Below are 22,521 nucleotides of genomic sequence, written 5' to 3' on the forward strand. Positions count from 1 at the left end.
AAATCTCCAACCCCCTGCCACATGCAGGGCCACCAACCTCCACGTTTAATGCTAAACCAGGCTGCCCAGGGCCGCATCCAACCTGGCCTTGAACACCTCCAAGGATGGGGCATCCACAGCCTCTCTGGGCAGCTGTTCCAGCACCTCACCATTCTCTAGGTAAAGAATTTCCCCGATGTCCGACCTCAATCTCCCCTCCCTCAACTTAAAACCATTTCCCCTTGTCCTGCTGTTATCTCCCCTTTCAGAGAGTTGATTCCCCTCCTGTTTGTAGGCTCCCTTTAGGTACTGAAAGGCTGCCATGAGGTCACCCCGCAGCCTTCATTTCTCCAGGCTGAACAAGCCCAGCTCCCTCAGCCTGTCCTCATAGGGGAGGTGCTCCAGTCCCCTGGTAACCAGGCTCTTCTCGGTGGTGTGCAGCGATAGGACAAGGAGCAATGGCCCCTGCAATGCTGTCACTGTGTGACACAGGGGCTGGGTGGGATGCAGGCAAACTAAAGCTGGGAGGCGAACAGCTGCAAGGGCACGGACTCAGCAAAGCACAGCCCTATGGGTAGACCGGGGGAGGGCTGGAGGCGGGCAGCGAGGAGATGCTGTCACGTCGGGGCGGTCCCTGCCGTGCTGCTGCCCGAGCCTTCCCCTCCTCTTTCCTTCCCCTCCTCTTTCCCTCCCCTCTCCTCCTCCTCCTGCAGCCGCAGTGAGGCCGGGCGCGGTGCGGAGCGGTGCGGCGGGGCAGGTAGGGAATGGGGCTCGGTGGGGATCCGGGGATGGGTTCAGCCCATCCGTAGCTCGGAACGTGAGGGCAGAGCTCTCTTGTCCTTCCTTTTCCAGCCGCGTTTGGTGCTTTGGCTTTGGGCTGTGTCTGCGGGTGAGCTTTGTCTTAAAGGTAATAGCGCCTCAAAAATAAGCACCGTAACCCTGCAAGGGAGAGGGGAAGGGGGGAAGAAGCCTTGTTTTCCTAATGGATGGAGAGGAAACCTCGTTTACTGAGCGCTGGCTGAAAGGAGACCACTTGGCATCGAGGGGATGGTGTTGGCAGCCGCTGGGGCCGTCCCGTGATGCTCATCTCCTCTCCCCCCCCATCATGGTGCTCATCCGCCCTATGGTTCTCCCCCCACGATGCTCACCGTGGTGCAGTACAGCATCGCAGCATCGCCCTCCAGCTTGGGGCTGATGGTTTTCTTGGGGGGGCTTGGGCAAGAGTGAGGAGCCTGGGCAGTGCTTGGCTGTGCAGTTTGTGGGAAAGGGAAGAGAGAAATCAGTGTAGCTGCATTTGGGAGCAGTTCTCTGTATGGGAACACACATGACTATTGCATCATAGGGTTGCACTGAGTTGGGGGGGACCTTTAAAGGCCGTCTGGTGCATTTCCCCTGCAGTGATCACTACAGCTCCATCAGTGTCCCATCAGAGCCTGCTCCAAACACGAGCACTACTGTGACTCTCTTCTTTTGCCAGCCATGTGCTGGCTTTCCTGGGAAGGAATTGGTGTAGAGAAGAGAGGCCTGCTTAAAAAAATCCCCGTCATGCAGTGGTAGCTGTAATGCAGTCAGCAGGCTGTGGGTTTGGTGCTTGCCCCCAGCCAGCAAGCCAAGCAGGGTGGCCAGCTGGACTGGCTCACTGCTTGCATGCTGCTTTGTGTGGCTCAGTCATACACAAACACCCCAGCCAGAACAAAGGACAAAGCTTGTTTCGGGGCCAAGGGCTCTTGCAGGAAGAGGACGTATGACTTGGGTGCCCTGGAGGGGTTGGTGATGGGTCAGATGTTATCTTCCACAGACACTTTGGGATGGGTGTGTGGGTGCTTCCCTGCATGTCTGGAGGGGTCTGAGCCCTGTGCTGAGGGTGCTTCAGGGCTCTGACTTATCACCCAGCCTGAGACCACGTGAGCTGCGCTCTGCTTATTTTGGTGTGGTTTCTTTTCTGCTTGTGCAGGAAGAGCAGGGAAATGAGTTGCGTGCTCAGCTGGGCTGACATGGGGAAGACCTCTGTGATGGGGTTTGCAGTGGAAAGGTTTGCTCAGCATCTGCTGCTGCTGCTGCAGAGAAAGCTGCAGTGGGAGGAGGCTGAGCGTCTCTGGTCTGTGTGTTCATAGCTCTGTCTGTGGAAGGAGGGCAGGGAACTTTAGCAGGGATAGAGAGGGGCAATGCGTCCTCCTTGCAGGCAGATCTCACTGCTGCAGCTGCTCAGAGTGCTGTCAGGCTTCGTGCTCAGACATTTCCTCTTTTCAAGCATCTGAAGGGCTGAATTCTTTGAGTTCTGTGTGGGGTCAAGAGGGAGGTTAGCTTGGTCTTGCTTTGAGAAATGTCATTCCAGGATCCCAGATCACAAAGTGAAAGGCAGGGGACTTGAAGACCACCTGTGCCACAGCCCTCAGCGGCCATGCCGGGTTTTGAGCCTTTGTGGGTTCTGGCAGCAATGGATTCCTCCATCCACATAGGAAAGGAACAGGGAGGTTTGGTGATAGGGGCCTGTTCCAAAAGCGAATGCAGCTGCTGCTTGAATGGAGAGCTTCATCTTTCTGTGTTGCTTGCTAAACAAGCCACAAGGTGTGGCTTTTGCTGCTCATTTAGCCTGCGGGAGCTGAGCAGGAGCAGAATGCAGGCACACCTGGAGCTGCTGTGCTTGGAGACAGTGCTGAGCTGCTGTGCTTGGGGACAGTGCTAGGTCCAACCCTATAGGCAAAGATGGGGGTAGGAGAGGGAAAAGGAAAAGCAGATTTCTGCAGGCGCTGTGGCTGATGCCAGTTTGGTGTTAGCGCTGCTCTCAGGGCTGGTGTGCAGCATGCGAAATGGCTGCACAGCTCTAGGGCTGGGGGAGGAGAGAGTGTTTGTGGGGGGAGAGAATGGTGCATGATAACGCTGCTGGGGAAACTGTTGTGCTCAGCCTTATCTGCGGGCACCGAGAGATGGTGGCAGAGCTGCACGTGACTTCCCCCAGGCGGAAATGCATCCTGGGCTCTTCTATAGATAGACTGGGCCTCTTGCTAAATCCGTGGAGGCTGGGAGGGAGGAATCACATGAGAGCAGGGCTTTCCCTTTCCATCTTCACCCCAACCCTACACCGAGTCACGGGGTGCTCGGCGTCATCCAGCTGGAAGCACCAAACCCCCTGACATCCCTGCTAGCACAGCTTGCTGCAGGCTGGGGAGGGGCTGCTTGCTTACTGCAGTGGCTCTGGAGGTTTCCATGGGGAGATGTGGCTGCTTCTGGCCTCGAGCCACGTTTTGGGGTGTAAGCAAACTGTGCTGCATGAAATGCAAGCGCTGCTCGAAGGGGAAAGCGCCAGGAAAGGAGCGGTGTCTGCTTTCGGTTTGGCTGCAGCTCCGGTGTGCAGCCCGTGTGGGCTGGCTGTGTGGTCACATTTGTGAGCACCCTGCTCACAAACAGATGGGGATCAGGTGGCTGCCTCCCTTCCGTGCTCTGCTCCAGGAAATTCAAGCTTGGCTGCTGGGAGGGGGGGTATTTATAGCCCTGGAGCAGAGCTGTCCTTGTGCCAGTGGTGGTGGGGGGGGACGGTGGTCCGGTGCTGCATTCAGCTGAGGTGGTATGGAGGGATTGGGTACATCTTGGGGGTGGCAGAGGGGTTGAATTTTGTTGCTGTATGGGACATCTGCAGGTGCAGAAATGCTCCGTTGTTGTCCAGACACTGACAGATATATCCACACCCTGCTCACCAGTGTTTCAATTGCCATTTTGCAACCATCCTATGCCAGAGAGGTGTGGGAGACCTCAGGGACCCCATCCTCTGGCAGCAGGTTTCTGCTCTGGGAGAAACCTCTATGTGAGCAAATGTGTAGGGAAACTGCTTTGTAGAAGTGATATTTGGGGTGAGAGGACCCTGGTGGGAGCCTGGTCTGGTGGTTGGCAATCCTGCCCATGGCAGGGGGGTTGAAACTAGGTGATCATTGTGGTCCTTTTCAACCCAGGCCATTCTGTGATTCGACGAGCCATGCACTGCTATGTGCAGTGCTGCTGAAAGCATCAAGAGGCTGCGGGATGGGGGGAAGAGTTAATAAATAGCGGGAAAATAAAATAAAATGAAGCAAAGAACTCCTTTATACAGTCGGCCGCAGCCGTCTGGGCTTGTTGCTGGTGGAAAGTAGGGCACTCCTGCTGGGTTTGCTTCTCTGGAAGGGCTGAACTTGGCTGCATGTGGGTGGAGGCAGTCTGCATGGGGCTGTGTGTGTATCCCCGTCTCTGCTTGCAGCTGCGGGGCTGCTTTGGCCTGTTGGACCAGCAGGGCTTAAGCCTGGACTTGCAAGAGGGGAAAGCGGGGTGGTTGGCATGGCCCTGAGCTGCTGGAGCTCAGGGAGCACTGGGACACTGCTCTGAGCCACAGGGATGGGGTTTGGGGGTGCTGTGTGGGGACAGAGGTTGGGCTCGTCGATCCCTGTGTGTTCCATCCAACTGGAGGATGTTCCAGTGAGTTCTGCAGGCCTGCAGTTCGATCACGTGTTTCTGTCTCCTAGCCCTTATCCTTTGGTTTTGTGGAAGTAAAGGGCAGCTTGTAATACCCTCCAAGTTCAATCGCTTGGATCTGCTTCAAAAGGGACTTTCCTGCTGCTGCTAATCCTGCAGGGTGGCCATGTCTGATCGCTTCTGAGCAGCAGGAGGGAGTTACTAGCTTGCTCCTGTGTCCTTCCTGACCTTTCCTCCCACGTGGTGCTCTGTCAACCGGAGCTCACGTGGGGACATCCTCCAGCAACATCCAAATCTGGGTGCAGGTGCAGTGTCCCATTCTGCAGCCAAGATGTGGCCGTCCGTGTCCATCCTGTGTGTCCTGGTGGCCTTCGCCAATGCCCGCAGCATTCCTTACTACCCACCCCTCTCCAGCGACCTGGTCAACCACATAAACAAGCTCAACACCACCTGGAAGGTGAGTACTGGTGTGTGCTTGGGGGTGCATTGAGGGACAACCTCAGTGGGACTCGGTAGATGTGAACTGGGAGTCTCACCACGGTGGCTGCATCAAGGCTGTGTCTCTTCCCAGGCAGGGCACAACTTCCACAACACTGACATGAGCTATGTGAAGAAGCTGTGTGGCACCTTCCTGGGTGGGCCCAAGCTCCCTGAAAGGTGAGTTATGGGAGAGAGTGGGGAGAGCCTCGTGGGAGCTGCTGTGGGTGCTCCTGGAGTGTCTGTAGGGGAGGGGAATCACAGAATTGTAGGGGTTGGAAGGGACCTGCAGAGATCATCGAGTCCCACCCCCTGCCAAAGCAGGTTCCCTAAACCAGGTCGCACAGGTCGGCATCCAGGCAGGTCTTGAACATCTCCAGAGAAGGAGGCTCCACCACCTCCCTGGGCAGCCTGTTCCAGTGGATCTTGCCCTGCAGGCTGTGAGTGGGGTTCCTCTGGATGCAGCTCACTGGTGGGTATCTTGCATGGGGTTAGGCACAGGAACACGGAATCATAGTTACCAAAGTTGGAAGAGACCTCCAAGATCATCCAGTCCAACCCACCCGCCTACCACCAGTATTTCCCCACTAAATTGTGTCCCTCAGTACATCATCTGCATGTTTCTTGAACACCTCCAGGGATGGTGACTCCACACCTCCCTGGGCAGCCCTTGTCCGCTCAGTGGGTCGCTCCATCACACAGGAGATCAGGTTGGTCAAGCAGGTCCTGCCTTTCATGAACCCACGCTGGCTGGGCCTGATGCTCTGGTTGTTCCACACATGCCATGTGATCTAACTTAAGCTGATCTGCTCCATAAGCTTCCCTGGCACTGAGGTCAGGCTGTAGTTCTCCAGATCCTCCTTACAGCCCTTCGTAGAATCACAGAATGGCCTGGGTTGCAAAGGCCCACAGTGCTCATCCAGTTCCAACCCCCTGCTGTGTGCAGGTCACCAACCAGCAGCCCAGGCTGCCCAGAGCCACATCCAGCCTGGCCTTGAATGCCTGCAGGGATGGGGCATCCACAGCCTCCTTGGGCAGCCTGTTCCATGCTTCACCACGCTGTGTGGTGCGTCCTGCCAGCTACTTGAGTGACTATGTAAGTTGTAATCCTTGAAACTCAAAGCACTGGAGGAGCTGCCGACCTGGCCTGAAGACTTCAGAAGTGTTTGTTCTCCTTCAGTAGTCAAATAACAAGAGCACTTCTCCTCCAGGTCACCTTCAGAAGCCATAACAAGCCTTCTCTCTTTCTCCCTTGCAGGGTAGATTTTGCTGCAGACATGGATTTGCCAGATACCTTTGACTCGCGGAAGCAGTGGCCCAACTGTCCCACCATCAGTGAGATCAGAGACCAGGGCTCCTGTGGCTCTTGCTGGGTAAGGACACGTTGTCATTGAGTCGTATTGGTGCAGAGTTTGGTGGACAAAAAGCATCCCATTGAGTTTTTTCACTGAGCCATATAAATGTGGGCACGAGGGATCCTGCGATGGGGTTTGTCCCAGCCAGGCTCATGCTTGCCATGCTCAGCTCATCCCCGGGAAGGGACAGAAATCTGCCTGGTTTCTCTTCCCATGGGCGGCTCTAATGGCCTTCCCTTGTGTTCTGGGGGCTGCCCACAGGCTTTTGGTGCTGTGGAAGCGATTTCAGACCGAATCTGTGTTCACACCAATGCCAAGGTGAGCGTGGAGGTGTCGGCGGAGGACTTGCTGTCATGCTGTGGCTTCGAGTGTGGCATGGGGTGAGCTGTTCCTGGGACTTGTTTGCTTCGAGGGTGGGTGGGAGGAGCAGGGACACAACCCAGAGGTGCCTAATACTGATTCATCTCATCTTGCCCCATCCCTGCAGGCATTCAATGCCAGGCTGGATGTGGCTCTGGGCAGCCTTGTCTGCTGGTTGGTGACTCTGCACATAGCAGGGGGTTGGAACCAGATGATCAATGTGGTCCTTTTCAACCCAGACCATTCTATGATTCTATGATCTTTTAAATCCTCCCCATCAACAAGAAGCCACTCCAGGCATTTATAGGTTCTAGAGTTACATGTGGACATAATGGGGTCTGAAGGTCTCTCTGGGCCACATCCCTCCTCCAGCAGCAGCCCGGTGATGGTGGCTCATGTGGAGAGGGCAAGCACATAACAGTAGCTGGCCTTCTGCTAACCACAAAGCCTTGGTTGTCAGGCACTAGCCCTTTGCCTGTGACTTTTTGTGGTCTTTGGGAGCAGGGCTGGGAGTGGGGTTTTTCAAGCTGAGTGTTGCTGGTGGCAGGTGATCAGGGAGATGGTGAGGAGACTCCGACTCCAGGCACTGCAGCTTTGGGATTTGGAGGCATAGGTTCTCTTAGCTTATTGCTGTGAGGCTTCAAAGCATTGATATGCAGAATGCTTCCCTCTATTTGTCCCAGATGGGCTCAGTTGCTCCCTCCTCTCTCAGAAGGGGATGGTTTTGGCTCTGAGCAGGCTGGAGCTCATACTGCTGCCTCTTTCTGCAGGTGCAATGGTGGTTACCCCTCTGGTGCATGGAGGTACTGGACAGAGAGGGGCCTCGTGTCCGGGGGTCTCTATGACTCCCATGTGGGTAAGTGCTGGTGCATACACTGGTGAAAGCAAAGAGGAGCATCTCAGCTTGGTTATAGGATCGTTTCCTTGAGGGCATGCTGGTCTGCATCCTAGTGGCTGCTTCCTCTTTCAGGTCTGAGCCTTGGGCCCATCTGACTCTTGCTGTCCCCCAATTGGGACAAAGGTCCCTGAGCAGTACTCACCTGCAGGAGGCCTGCACAGAAGGCAACACAGTGGTCAGAGCTACAGCCCCACAGGTCTTTGCTTTCATAGTCTGGGCAGGCCTGAATTAGGCTGTGAACTGTTTGGGTGGCTTTAAACCAGTTTAATATGCTTTTGGTGAGAGCGAGAATCCTTCTGACAGATTTCTTCTTTCAAAAGCAATTTCCAGGCTGGAAAATTGCCCTGATTGCTCATCTGGTGATGACCTACTCCTGCTTGCACCCACTGATCCATAGGGTTTCTGGGTCAGAAGGGTCATGCCCTTGCTCATGGCTTCAGATGTCTTCTCTAGTGTGGCTGTTGGGGATGGGGGCACTGGGGGACTGTCAGTTCATGGCACCTCTGCCCTTGCCAGGCTGCAGGCCCTACACCATCCCACCCTGTGAGCACCACGTCAATGGCTCCCGGCCACCCTGCACTGGGGAGGGAGGAGAAACCCCCAGGTGCAGCCGGCACTGTGAACCTGGTTACTCACCTTCCTACAAGGAGGACAAGCACTACGGTAAGGGACATGGCCTCCAATGCTGCTCAGGAGCTCCAGAACTGATCCCTGAGGGGCTGAACTTCTTCTGAAGCAATTCTGTGGTAGCTGGTTTGGGTTCCTGGGCATCTTCAGAATGGGTGGTTCTTGGGGCATGCATAAGCCTGTCAGATGTGCTTGTTTGTATTAATGGGGGAGCTGGTGTGGGTCCTTGTGGCCTCACTGCAGCTGCTGGAAGGTGAGTCCCCTCACTGCTGTGATGGTGCCCGTGTCTGGGTTGAATGGCAAGGTCCTGAGCCCCCCAAGAGGATGGCCTTGAAGCTGCTCCCTTTCCTACCCACTGCTGGTAGTGATATTCTTCTATATGTGGGGTAGTCTGGCTGCTGCTTGGAGATTTGTCTTAGCGCCAAGTAATTTGTTTTGTTTTGGAAATGAAGTTGGACAAGAGGTACAGAGTAGGGCTTGGGGTTCTGCAAGTGGGCTGGGGCCCACTTCCAGAGTCATGGTACAGCCATCCCAAGGTCTGATGGGCTCAGTGGTGCTGTGCTGATAGTAGGACTTCTTTCACCTTGCCAGGCATCACATCCTATGGTGTCCCTCGCAGCGAGAAGGAAATCATGGCTGAGATCTACAAGAATGGCCCAGTGGAAGGAGCCTTTATTGTCTACGAGGACTTCTTGATGTACAAATCTGGTGAGCATCAGCTTCAGGGCTTCACCTGCTTCATCTGTGTGGCTCTTTCCCTGTTTGCAAGTCTGAAAGGAGTTCTCAAGTTCACAGTAGAACTGCTGGAGTTGGAAGGGCCCCTTCAAAGCCATCTGTCCCACTGCCTGCACTGAGCAGGGACACCCACAGCTCCATCAGTGCTCACAGCCCCATCCAGCCTGACCTTGGCTGTCTGCAGGGATGGGGCACCACCGCCTCTCTGTGCAACCTGTGCCAGTGTTTCCAGACTCTCCTTTATTCCATTTTTAAGCTTTTTGTTTGAGTGCATTTAACAAAAAGACCCCGCTTTCTCATCAGGTCTCTGGGGTTCTACATAGAATCCCTTGGCAGCCATTGGTGCTGTACAGCAGAAGGCCATTGACGTGTTGCCTTGCAGGGGTGTACCAGCACGTGTCAGGAGAGCAGGTTGGAGGCCACGCCATCCGGATCCTGGGCTGGGGCGTCGAGAATGGGACCCCGTACTGGTTGGCTGCCAACTCCTGGAACACCGACTGGGGAGATAACGGTGAGGAGCACAGAGCTGTTGGTGCTGCAGGGTCTCCTTGGGCATTTGGTGCAGAGGGAGGTGACTTCTTTCCATGGTGTCCTTCCAGGCTTCTTCAAAATCCTCCGAGGAGAGGACCACTGTGGCATTGAGTCTGAGATCGTGGCTGGAGTCCCCAGGACGGAGCAATACTGGACGAGGGTGTAACCACCCTCCTGCATCACTGCTGATGAGTTGATCACACCACAAATAATCCCAAGTCCCTGACGCTTTTAACTGATAGCGGGTTGGGCGCAGAGCCCCCACTCTTAAGAGACTATAGTTGAGGTTCCTTTAATTAAAGCTTTTTATCTTTTTATTTCGTTCTGGTTTTAGTTGTACGGTGGAGCTGGAGGTGGCAGGTTCTGTGTTCTTGCGAGCTGCTGTCTGCAAGCCCTCTGCTCCTGGTGGCTCGCAGCTGGAGGGCATTCCCTGCTCAGAGGACTGCTGGAGGGCTCTGTGACCCCACGTGCTGTGGTCTTTGGGTAGCCTGAAACCCTTCCAGCCCGATGTATTACTGGGAGGATGGGAATCATTGTGCTGGAAACAGGGACTTGGTGGGGCAGCAGAGATGGGTAATGCAGGTTGTGTCCATGCATGGCTTGTGCACTTGTGGCTGGGCTGGTTCGGCTGCTGTTGGCACCCAAAAGGAGCAGGGTGTGCAAGAGAGCCTGTGCCTTGCTGGATGGGTTAGGACTTTGTAATGACAGGAAACTGAAGAACCTGATGTGGGGCTGGCTCTGGCTGGAGCTGCATAGAGCCCCTCCTGCCTGAAATAAGTCATCTGTGCACTGCTCACTCTGCTCCATTATTTTGGCTGCTTTCTAAACCACTCATTTTCTTTTTTAACTCTTTTTTTCTTTCTTTCTTTTTTTTCCTGCTGTAGTCTGGGGTTATTGATCCTAGGGAAGGGCCTGGCCTGAGCTCCATGAGCCTTTGATCAAATGTCCTGCAGCACTGCTAGAAAGGGGAAGCTGTGTCTGTCAAAGGCAGCTTGGGTTGTGCTTTGGGTCGTGCCTTGGTGAGGGTGCTGCTTTCAGCATGTTGGCGTGGTGCTTTGGGACTGCAGACACTGAATGTCGGCTGCAAAGCGTTCCCCAGCTCTGCTGCAGGGAGCTCATACAGATGCTTGCAGGTATCTTGCTTATTTGCACACCTCTAAAGCTTTCTTGGAGCCACAAGTATCAAGGAAGAAATACCCTTATTTTTTTTTTTAACTGGGGGGGGGGGGGTGGGAGGTGTAGTAACTGTAGGAGGAATCGTATGATCTGCCCGTGCTAATGTAATGGAAGAACCTTTTATTTTCTCTGAAAGCACAGAGTCTATTGGCGAGCTAAGGCCACACAGCTGACATGAGTGAAGCAGGCTCTCCCCTTGTACTGTAAAATAGCCCCCTACCTCTGCTTACTCATTGAAACAGAACTTTGGTGTATCCGAATGAAACGACTGTGCCAATAAATGATTTCTCCAACACCTGGTGGTCACTTGTGCTTTGTGAGCTGAAACATCATCAAGCTGCACATAGCAGGGGGGGGTGAAACCAGATGATCACTGTGGCCCTTTTCAACTCAGGCCATTCTATGATTCTTCTCGTTACTTTGCTGTCGTGGAAGCCAGGTGTGACCCTTTCATGCATGTCTTCATGTGAGTGCAGCCTGTGTTTGCTCTGGCTGTGCTGGGAACAGGGTGGCTGCAGCCAACAGGACACCTGCAGTCCCAACACAGAAAGGCAGTGTGAGTTAGGAAGCATCCACACTCAGCTGAGCTGAGGGCTAGAGCTTGTGGCAGGGCAAGGAAATACCACAATAAAAGAAAGAAGAGCCGGAAAAAAAAATGCACAAAACACATTTTTCTTTTTTTTTTTTTTTTTCTTTCCAAAGAAAACTTTAATTTCAACAAGACAGGAAGCTGCACAAAGGGAGCTACCACAAGTTCTTTTGAACAACAGCTTAAAACTATCTACAGCAGTCCTTGTAGAGTAGGGATCCTCCCTCCAAGTAACAGTCTGGCCACACAGGCTTGGCCTTACTACCTGGTAGATTTTTCTCTGTCCTGTACCAGGCTGTCCCCCCCCATCACACAAAGCAGCAGTGGAGAATTAGGGACGCTGAAAACAATTACACCCCAGGAAAACGAGACTTGAAACAGTTGTCTCCTCTTCTCAGCCCTGGTTGTTCACATTAGAAACATGGCCCACTCACAGTCCAGGCTGCTGTGTTTTCAAAGGAGCAGCGGAGAACTCTTCCAGTTCATGTGCCAGCAGAACCCTAAGCATCCCCAGCTGCATCCCTGGGCCGGGGAAGCTTGCCCAGGCCACCCATCCCCCTGGGCTGAAGAAGTGCAGAGCCCAGACAGCAGAGGGTAGGTGGCACCTCCTTCCCCCTCCCTTTCACCACCCCTCAGCTGGTAAAATACAAAGCTCTACAACTCCACAGCGCAGTGCTTGAAGATGCAGCAGATGGCTTTTAGCAGGATGCATGTTAACATCTCCAACATACTTAACAACAAAAGGGCTTGTTTCAAGCCTAGCAGCCTCTTCCAGTACAACACAAAAGTGAAGATTGCCCCTGCCCATTTCCAGGCTGCAGGATGTCACCCAGCCTGGGTTGGTGGCCAGAAGATGGCCAGACCTTTTAAGACTTGTCCCTCCTTGCTGAAGCCAGAGCCCTCCATATGCTTCCAGTGTTGAAGTGATGGGGAAAGGGTTAAGTAAGGGAGGCAAAACCCAAAGGCTCCCATCCCAGTTCTGAGCTGGAAAGGGGTCTCAAATCTCAAGCAAGAAAAGAGGCAATTGAAGTTTCTATTTAAACCATCCTAACCAAAATAATAGTAATAATGATAATCAGGTAAACTGTCCAACAGGAAAGGAGGAAAAAAAATGCAACCCCAAACAGTTAAGACTCCAACTGGCATTTGTAACCATCTGTGCAGACAGAAGGATTGGGGAGGAGCGGGGTCTGACAACGCCACACCATCGCCCCGATGCTCCAACCCCACCAGCATCCCATCCTCATCACTGCCCGTGGACCCGGTGGCACCCGGCCATCCCCACCACCAGGGGACAAGGAGCCTCTGCTGCCCATCTACTGACCATCTCACTCCTGCCACCCTCCTGGCTCTTCAGTTCTCACCCGCCTGGACGTACTCTTCGGTGGCCTTGGAGATGGTGCTGAGGTACTGCCAGCTGAGGGCAGCCAGGAGCATGGCACAGGACAGGTAGATGGGGGAATAGTGATGGCGTGAGGCCATGGGGCCGCTGGGCAGGCTCATGGCACGGATGGAGGCGATGATCTGCTGCGTCTTGTTGGATGAAGGGTCCGTGCTGGGGATCTTCTGGTAGATCTGGGGAGGGGAGAAGGGGGAGCGTGGTTTATATATGTGGTTGAGGAGATAAATGGGATTTCTGCGTGGAAGAGGGAGCTTCGTGGGTCACGAAGCAGCACATCCTCAAGAGTAACCTCATGGTGGATGGCTCAGCTGCTGCATGGGGCCAAAGTCCACTTCCCTTGAGAAGTGCATTAAGCCAGGCAGCCTCTTGAGGGCACCCCATGACGGGAGATGTACTACCATGCCTCTGATGCAAACATCAGCCACAAAGCAGTGCTCTGGGGCAAGTAGCTCTGGCCCAGCAAGCCTCACTCACTGCTGCTGGGCTGCAGCTCACCCAAATCAGCAAGGACACCCCAGGGTGATCAGCAGCTGGTGTGACTTCAGACAGTTACCTCGACTGGAAAACACCATGGTATCGGGGTTGGAAAATCCCGTTGCCATGGGTTTGGCCTGCCTCCAAAGGGAGCTCTAACAGCCCATGGTTTGGGGTCTTGCTGATGCACGACATGACATGTTTTTATTAAACACTCCCCACTGAATCCCATGAATCCATTCACTAGCTGTTCTTTCTCTGTAAACTTTTATCACCCACAGTACCTTGAAGCCATGAGTTCCGCTGCTTTAAATACCTGCAAAGAGCCAGCCTTAGTTAATGCTGGCCAGGAAGTGCAAACACAAACTGCACCACATTAGCTGCAACTACGGACATGGTGAAAACAAGAGCACTAGCTGCAGAGCTGTCTTTGGGGAGATGATGCAACCTGTTTAGAAGAAAAGCACTGCTGGAACAGTCATCTTGCCTGGTCAGATGGGAAGCTCTGGTGCTCTGAAAGCTGACTCATCTTACTCTCAATCAGAATCAAGACAAGACATTGGTCTCTGCCTCTTTGCACAGGCACAGACCAAGGGTATGTTTAAAAGACCAAGCAGCCAGTTTGGCTGATGCCAGCACCACGTCAGGTGTCCTGGCACTAATAGAAATGTAATGAAAAGATTAACATTCATGGGTCTGCAAGGGACAGCCAATTCCACACCAGGAATGAGAACACAACAGCCAGAAATGATTCCAAGCAAGCTGTTCAACCTACCTCTTCCACATACTGGTACATGATGGCTTTGACAGATTGCATGTTTGTGGCATCCATCATCAGAGTGACAGCTTGTCCCTTCCGGATCTTCACTACCCCTCTGAACACCTGCTTGTTATTATAGCAGGCAGCAAGAGTGGCAATAGCCATCACCTAAGGAGAAACACAAAGAGCCCTCGTTACAAGCTGACTGCAAAGGAAATAGAATCATAGACTGGCCTGGGTTGAAAATGACCATAATGATCATTTAGTTTCAACCCCCCTGCTGTGTGCAGGATCTCCCACCAGCAGCCCAGGCTGCTCAGAGCCACATCCAGCCTGGCCTTGAATGCCTGCAGGGATGGGGCATCCACAGCCTCCTTGGGCAACCTGTTCCAGTGCTGTTCCAGAAATAACCTTGGTCCAAGTGACATCACTGGCAGAACACACTGGAGTGAAGCTGCAGTCTCAATCACCTACAGCAGAAGTGGCAGGTACCAGCATAATGCAGGCTATCACACGCTACGTAACCCTCCCACCTCCAACTTCAGATCATCTGGGCTGCAGATGATGAATAACCACCTGTATGTAATAACCTACCTGGGGGATAGCACAGAAGTTGAAGACACTTTGGTTTTTCAGGCGAGACAAGTAAGTGAGGACATCAGGTACGTGGCGGAGAGCATTGGTGATGAGCTCATTCAGACACTGCACAGCCATATCTATGTTCTCTGGCTTGGTAAGGTCAGAGAGCTTCTTTGTGTATCTGCTCCAAACCTAAACAGCAAGATAAGGACTCAGAAGTTGGAGGGTACATTCATATCATAAAAGCAACACCAGTTACAGTGAGAGGTCGGGGGAACCAAGAATGATCAGAAGAGCCTAGGAGGACTGGGGCTTAGTAGGCTAAAGGAAGGGCTCTGGAAATGTGACAGTGACCTTCATACAGATGGGACCTTTGTATAGATGGGGAATGGTTTTAAACTGAGACATTAAACGAGGTTTAGGTTGGATCTGAGGAGGAAGTTTTTCCCCCAGAGGGTGGTGAGGCACTGGCACAGGTTGCCCAAGGAGGCTGTGGATGCCCCATCCCTGCAGGCATTCAAGGCCAGGCTGGATGTGGCTCTGGGCAGCCTGGGCTGCTGGTTGGTGACCTGCACACAGCAGGGGGTTGGAGCTGGATGAGCACTGTGGGCCTTTGCAACCCAGGCCATTCTGTGATTCTGTGAGGAAAAAGGGTGCACTTTCATGTCTTCTCTAGGCAGGGCAAAGAAATACAGCTCATGTGCCAGGCTGGTATTACAAAATGCTTATCAGACAGACCTGTAGACTATCAAACCTTTCCCATTAACTTTGATTTAAAGAGACACAATGGATGCTATAATTTTAGCAGTGCACCTTAAACTATGCACCCTGCAGAGCATTTGTGAGACACGTGTCCTACAGTGTCTCATGCCTACATGCTCCAAAGCATGGCTCGTTGGCTACACCCACAACAGATCCTGAATAGGAGTACAAAAGATTATAAAGGGACAGGAACAAAATTATCAGTGATGGAAAAACCCCAGCCACGGGGATTTTCAAGACAACTCTTGAAGGAACTGTTACAAGGAGAAGCTGCAATTCACTGTCAGACCAGCAACAACAGCACTTTCAGTCTTTTTTAGCACAGTACAAGCATTTTGAGAAGCACAGCAGACATGCTCACCTAAAGGCAACGTTTTCCCTTACCTCCCTTGGCCAGAACTCCCTTCCTTCCAGCTGGTCTTCTAGATAGTCACGTATGATGTTGGTTTTTTGCAGGAAGAGGCCCATGGAGTTTGCCAGCTCTGTGTCCTGTCCTACAATAGGATCTTCCAGCTCTGATGCAGAGAAGAGTCGGGAAAGGCCTATCCCCACCAGCCCAGCCACATAGTGGCAATACTGTGAGGCACCAGGAGAGGAAAGGGCAGGGAAAAAAAAAAAAAGATAAAAGGAGCAGTTACTAAGAGCTGCCTACTTAGCACAGCATGTTTCACAGCTCAGGAGGTAATTCACACTACGTTTTCTGCAAGTTTGCATGGCTCTCCTTGCTCCATCTCAGCCTTTCCGTGCTCAGCAAACGCTTTGCCAAGGAAGTCTTCTGCCACATCAGTGACTGCTGGTGCCACTCTGCTCTCAGCACCAAATGGGCTGCCCACAAGGGAACAGCTGACATGTTGGGTCACCCAAAACGTGCTGGTGGGCTACACCAGTCATCCACACCCTCCTGTTACCACAGGACCAGCAGTTCCACTCTCTCCAAGCCCATACAGCCTGCCTCCCTCACCCTGCTGAACCCACTTCACACAGGAATGCCCTTTCCTTAGAGACATGGACATGAAAGATGCTGGATTTCAGGAGAAGGCTCCTGGATATGAATATCATGTAGGAAGAGATGCAATGGCCAGCCCTGCTCCTCAGAGGTAACTGAAACCCTGTCTTCTTGGGGTCTTCCACTGACTCACTGCACTTCTGTCATTCACTGTGTATGGACAGACTTACCCGATCCCATTCACTCTGAGAATCCACCTTCTTTTCCAAGAACTCCGCCATCCCAACACCCATCTTGTGACAAATATCAGAAATCACATCCTGGTAGACCTTTGCCAGGTTCCTAAACTCCATGGAGATCTGTATCACGTACAAACAAGAGGAAATAAAGACAGTGTCAAGAACAAAGAAAACAACATCAGAGTTCACCTTTTATTAGAAGACAAGAGTAAGAGTTGTTTACCAGGCTCACATCCCTGGCTAGAGATCCAGGACAACTCCCACAAGGAGAGTTGTTTCAAGGCCCTCAAAGCACAGGCTCAGTCTGTTCTCAATCTAAATGCTACAATCTCTGGCAGCAGATCAGACACAACAATATCTTTGGGAAGGCTCTGTGGCCTTGGACTGGTATAATCTGAGAGTTACAGGACAAAACTAGCTACACTTGGCACACAAAATTTCTTCTAATTTATGAGAGCACCATGTTGTGCAGACCATAGGGAAGGTAAGAAGTTCATAGAAGCCTAGAACGGCCTGGGTTGCAAAGGCCCACAATGCTCATCCAGTTCCAACCCCCTGCTGTGTGCAGGTCACCAACCAGCAGCCCAGGCTGCCCAGAGCCACATCCAGCTTGGCCTTGAATGCCTGCAGGGATGGGGCATCACAGCCTCCTTGGGCAACCTGTTCCAGTGCCTCTACCACCCTCTGGGGGAAAAACTTCCTGGTGCTCTGTTCTCCTAAGCCCTCACTAGTTTTGGTTCTGCAAAGCACACAGGTGCCCTTTGCACAGGAGGAAAAGCATAAAGCAGCACAGAAAGTGAGAGGGTTCTGCCCTCCAACCCCACACGCAGAGCTACAGAACCACGTGCAACATGGAGATGGCTGCACACAAGGCAACCCATGCAGCTGAAGGAGGGGGTGGGTGCCTTACTGTTGGGAAGTCCTCCAGCACCTGCCGGTGCTTCTCCTTGCTCTCCATGTATTTCCACTCCGGTTGATAGAGATAAGAGTGAAACTCAATCAGCATCGGGACCTTTATGTCTAAGCTGATGGTCATGTCATCCTCTATGGTGTCCAGGGCACGGAGAACTAGGTAAAATATACAGACAGCATGCCTGTGGGGAGAGAAGAAACAATCACCTGTCACACAGGAAACACAGCTAAGATTCATCACACAGTGTTCAGGGTGGCATTTCCAGATCAACACAAGCATGGAGACACTCGTGTCCAATCCCCCTCCAGCACTGCTGTGAGGACACTGCTTATCTTGGGCCATGAAAGAAGGTAAGAATAAAGTGCCTTAGGATGGGATGCTCAAATCCTGGGGCAATAAGAACAGGTTAAAGGTGAAAAGCATGGCTTCACAGAATCCTAGAATGGCCTGGGTTGCAAAGGCCCACAGTGCTCATCCAGTTCCAACCCCCTGCTGTGTGCAGGTCACCAACCAGCAGCCCAGGCTGCCCAGAGCCACATCCAGCCTGGCCTTGAATGCCTGCAGGGATGGGGCATCCACAGCCTCCTTGGGCAACCTGTGCCAGTGCCTCACCACCCTCTGGGGGAAAAACTTCCTCCTCAGATCCAACCTAAACCTGCCCTGTCTCAGTTTAAAACCATTCCCCCTTGTCCTATCACCACCCACCCCCACAAACAGCCATTCTCCCTCCTGTTTATAGGCTCCCTTCAAGTACAGGAAGGCCACAATGAGGTCTCCCCAGAGCCTTCTCTTCTCCAAGCTAAACAATCCCAATTCCCTCAGCCTTTCCTCATAGGAGAGGTGCTCCAGCACACCGGAAAGGGTACTGCTGTAAAAAGCAGCACAGAAAACTTTCCTGACAATGAGAAACACTGGATGTATGTAAAATAATCCCCTAGCTCTTGATGAGCACAGTGAATTTCCAAAGGGGTGATGTACTTATTAAATGGCTGACAAATGGAAATGAGCTGGGATTGCTTAAGCACTCATTACTAGGTGAAAGCAGCTCCAGACTGAGGCTGATGTGAGGGGCCAAAGCCAACAACGCAGTGTCGTCCTTGCCAAAAAGCACACAGCAGTGCTGGGCAGAGGAGCAGCACCTCCTTCTCTTCACAAATGAGAAGTGATGGCTTCTGTAGAGCAAGTCTGACTTCAGCCTGGGGCTGGAGCTTGAGTTCTGTGCCTGGGATGGGTCCTGGTCCTGCACGCAGCCAGGAGTTGGACTCGATGATCCATGTGTGTCCCTTCAAACTTGGGATATCCTATGATTCTGTTTCTCCATTTCTGTCCTAGCTGCAGCTCTCCCATCCCCAGACAAGGTCTCCTTTCTCTGCACACCACAGGAACCCGCAGCATCCATCCCAAAGGAGGCCTGGACTGGGAGCAGAGGAACCAGGTAGCCTCTCTCTCCTCTTCCCACCACCAGAAGCTATGATGCTGGCTCAGCTGGTGATGAAATCCAAGTTTCGAGCCTCCCACTTCCAAGAAAGAAATGGGCTGCATAAGGTCATGGAGACCCTGCACATAGCAGGGGGGTTGAAAGCATAGCACTGATAGATGAGTAGATGAGCACTGTGGTCCTTTTCAATCCAGGCCATTCTGTGGTTCTATGACATAATTCTATGGCCCACGTGCCACAAGATTTATCCAACCAAAAAGAAACTAAGAGGACACCAATGCCTTCTAGCCCAGCTCGCAGTACCTGAGCCTGGGGAGCATCACTCCAAGCACTTTCCCAGAAGCTCTGCTTTATGAAGTACTCAGAGGAAGCACTGTAACTCTGCTACGAGCCAGTTTTACTCTTGTTATGAGTCAGCGCTCCTCTGACCTGAGCTAGCAAAATCAACTCCTTGGGAAGCCCTGCTGTTCCAATCAGGTTCAAGCCCCGTAAATCACAACCTTCCTATTCTCCCTCTTGCCTCAAAAACTCTTGAAGTGAAACCGCTGTGCCTTGATAATGTATTTATAGAGCCAGCTGCAATTCAGAATCACAGAATGGCCTGGGTTGAAAAGGACCACAATGATCACCCAGTTCCAACCTCCTGCTATGTGCAGGGTCGCCAACCACCAGACCAGGCTGCCCAGAGCCACATCCAGCCTGGAATTCAGCAACAATCCCTTCACATAGGCTGCAAATATCCAGCAACAACGTTTTTAGGATGCCAGGCATGGAGTTTCTGAGCCCTCAGGATAAGGAGCCTTCATGATCCCAGTAAGCTACAACGCAAGGATAAAGAGCAGAAAGACAGACAAGGGAGATAAAAGTGGGATGACCGAGGCAAGCACTGCATACAGACACAGGGAGCAGGTTGCAAGGTGTGTTACTGCTCTGTATCTTAATATCTGTATTAGCAAATACAGCAAGCAAGGAGAAAAAGAAGTTCAGTTCCTGGCTCTGCTCATGCCTTCCTATGCAATCTGAGCCAAACCACTGGGTTTCTTTGCCTTCCTGCAAAACAGCCTGCAGACACTTCACAAATGCTGGATATAACTATGGGTCAGCGTCCAAAATACCAGCCCAGGGCTGGGAAACCCACAGACAGCACAGTGTTAGGGCCGACACTGTGCAAAGCTGTTCGGCTGCAAGCACAGAGTGAAACCTACAGCAACCTCTGGCTTTAACTACTGACCTGGCTTGGGATTAAATGGAAAAAGAACAGTACTGAAAACAGCCATTTCTATAAGAATATAACGAAGTAGGAAAAACGTGCATTGGTATGTACAAAATCTCAAGGCAAGCTGAGTCTTGCATCATCTGCTATTATTACCACGTGCAGCTTTCCTGCATAGGTTATCAAAACTTGTAAAGCAAAAGTGAGCACAGAGCAAGCCTCTGAGGAACTCTCAGATGAAGTTTAGAGGCAGCTGATCCCACACGCACCCTTCCTGCAGGTTTCAGACCCCTTGTTTTGTTTGCTGCTTCCCACCATGCCTCTCCACCCCTCGCAGCCAGCAAGGCACCCAAAGGCAGCTCCCGTAGCTGCCAGGACACACATTCCCAGGGTGTCACAAACAGCACGCTGCCCAGTGCTGCATTTAACCATCTGCTGGCTGAGAGCTTGCAACGCCCAGGCTGAAGAACACAGGAGTTCTGTTGCTGCTAGGGAGCAGAATGGAGGCATCATGCTTGAGCAACTCTGCTGGGATAACGCACATGTCTTGCTGCACGTAGTAGGGCTGCACTGAGCACCCCCTGGAAAGCTTTGCTCAGCGTGGTAGAGCACTTCCCAACGGCTCAGTCAAGGAGTGTAGCATGGACACCTCCCAACCAATCCAGCCAATTAGTCCTGGTGCCCAAGACACTTGCATGGACACCCCTGGCCATCCCAAACCAGCAGCCTTAGCACCTGGGGGCACTGCATGGGCTCAACACCCCCTGCTCAGCTCAGCTCAATCAAGCATCCCCAGTACTCAGGGACATTGCACAGAGCCTCAACCAGCTCAGACAGGGCCTGGGGATATTGCATAGACACCTCCTGCCATCTCAACCAAGCCATCCCAAAGCCTGGGGACGCAGCATCCAACCAAACAGTCCCAAGGCCTGGGGACACAGCATAGCCACCTCCTGCCATCCCAACCAAGCCACCCCAAAGCCTGGGGACACAGCATAGCCACCTCCTGCCATCCCAACCAAGCAGCTACAGCACTTGGGGGGCACTGTACAAACTCCACAGCTATCCCAATTCAACATCCCCAGTACTATTAACAATCCACGCCTGCTGCTATCCCAACCAAACACCCCCAGCACATGCAGACAGTGCACAGACACCCAGATCTGCTCAGCCACACCTCTCCAGCACTCGGGGACGCAGCATGGACCCCTGCTACTATCACAACCCCAGCGCACGGGAGCACCGCACACCCCCCCTTAGCCACCAACGTGGGCATCGGACAAACCACCCCCAACGCCACTCACCGCAGCTCTCCATCCAGCGCCTGGATGACGGCGGCGAAGCTACGGCTTGTCTGGTTGAGGTAGCGGTAACAGGTGCGGAGCCCGAGTCCCAGCGAGTCCTGAGGGCACAACGGGGGGCATAACGGGGGGGGCTGAAGGCGAGCGGCCGGAGGGAGCCCGGAGGAAGCGGCAGCGCTGCGCTGTCCCCGCCGCCCTCCGCCCCGCAGCCGCCCTAAAGCCGTCCGGGGAGCGCCCCGAGGGGGGGACAGAGCCAACGTGCGCTTCAGCAGAGCCGTGGCCTTGCTGCTGGCCGCCATGGGCACGGCGGGGGGGTGTCGGGGAGGGCCGACCGAAGGAGGGGGGCTCCGCCCCGAGACCGGCCCCTAAGAACGGCGCGCCCCCTGCCAGCACCGCCGTGCGTGCAGAGCACCGCGGCCGTGAGATGCACGGAGAGAGCAGAGCCCGTGTGAACGCATGGTAAGCTGCACGGTGCTGCAAAGCGGTGTGGAGTACCTGCGTGTCAGGGCTGATCCAGCACACAGGATGCTGCTGAGAGGCACCCCGGCTGTGCGATGCTCCCAGCAGCTGGGATGCATGCAAACCACCCTGGCTGTGCAATGCTCCCAGCAGCTGCGATACATGCAAAGCATCCCGGCTGTGCGATGCTCCCAGCAGCTGCGATGCATGCAAACCACCCTGGTTGTGCAATGCTCCCAGCAGCTGTGATACATGCAAAGCATCCCGGCTGTGCGATGCTCCCAGCAACTGGGACGCATGCAAAGCACCCTGGCTGTGCGATGCTCCCAGCAGCTGGGATGCATGCAAAGCACCCTGGCTGTGCGATGCTCCCAGCAGCTGCGATGCATGCAGAGCATCCCGGCTGTGCAATGCAAGCACAGCTAGAAGCAGGAAGCTGCTGCAAAGCACCGCGGCCGTGTGACGTCCCAAAGAGACGCGATGCACAACGCAACGCTGAAGCCGGGCGATGCTCCGAAGCAATGCAATGCTCAGAACTCGAGCAAAGGCCGGCCCGGCGCAACGCACGGCAGCAGGGAGCTGCTGCACAGCACTACTGTCAGGCGATGCTCACAGCAGCCGACCCCTCCCCGCGAGGAGACACCCGCCTGAGCCACCCCCCTCCCCGCCGCTCACCGGGTCCATCCGCGGCATGACGACGCGGTAGCCGCCCATCTTGAAGCGCAGCAGGTGGTAGATGTCCTCGGGGTGCCCCAGCCATTTCCTCAGCAGCTCCATGACGGCCGCACCGCCGCCACACGCGCTTTCGCTCCGCGCGCTCCCGACTCGCTGCTCCCCCCCCCCTCGCCTGTTCCTCCTCCCGCCACCT

The 22,521-nt window shown here is 53.6% G+C and overlaps 2 protein-coding genes across 2 annotated transcripts; one reads left to right on the top strand and one right to left on the bottom strand.

Moving 5' to 3' along the window:
• The first annotated feature begins 635 nt into the window (after positions 1-635).
• CTSB (cathepsin B) lies at positions 636-10,873 on the top strand. The gene is made up of 10 exons (XM_042883527.1): positions 636-736; positions 4,725-4,876; positions 4,991-5,076; positions 6,155-6,269; positions 6,513-6,631; positions 7,382-7,467; positions 8,026-8,172; positions 8,728-8,844; positions 9,254-9,382; positions 9,471-10,873. Exons 2-10 carry the CDS (start codon positions 4,751-4,753, stop codon positions 9,566-9,568), a joined length of 1,023 nt encoding a protein of 340 aa, XP_042739461.1. The 5' UTR covers positions 636-736; positions 4,725-4,750; the 3' UTR covers positions 9,569-10,873.
• A 1,360-nt stretch (positions 10,874-12,233) lies between these two features.
• Positions 12,234-22,492, bottom strand: FDFT1 (farnesyl-diphosphate farnesyltransferase 1). The gene is made up of 8 exons (XM_042883537.1): positions 22,329-22,492; positions 21,198-21,295; positions 17,240-17,423; positions 16,321-16,449; positions 15,529-15,720; positions 14,398-14,574; positions 13,819-13,971; positions 12,234-12,742 (listed from the first exon to the last, which is right to left on the bottom strand). Exons 1-8 carry the CDS (start codon positions 22,428-22,430, stop codon positions 12,521-12,523), a joined length of 1,257 nt encoding a protein of 418 aa, XP_042739471.1. The 5' UTR covers positions 22,431-22,492; the 3' UTR covers positions 12,234-12,520.
• Between the last annotated feature and the right edge of the window lie 29 nt (positions 22,493-22,521).

The sequence above is a fragment of the Lagopus leucura genome, unplaced genomic scaffold, assembly GCF_019238085.1.
Source record: "Lagopus leucura isolate 7727_CA_CO unplaced genomic scaffold, USGS_WTPT01 Super-Scaffold_100038, whole genome shotgun sequence".
NCBI lineage: Eukaryota > Metazoa > Chordata > Aves > Galliformes > Phasianidae > Lagopus > Lagopus leucura.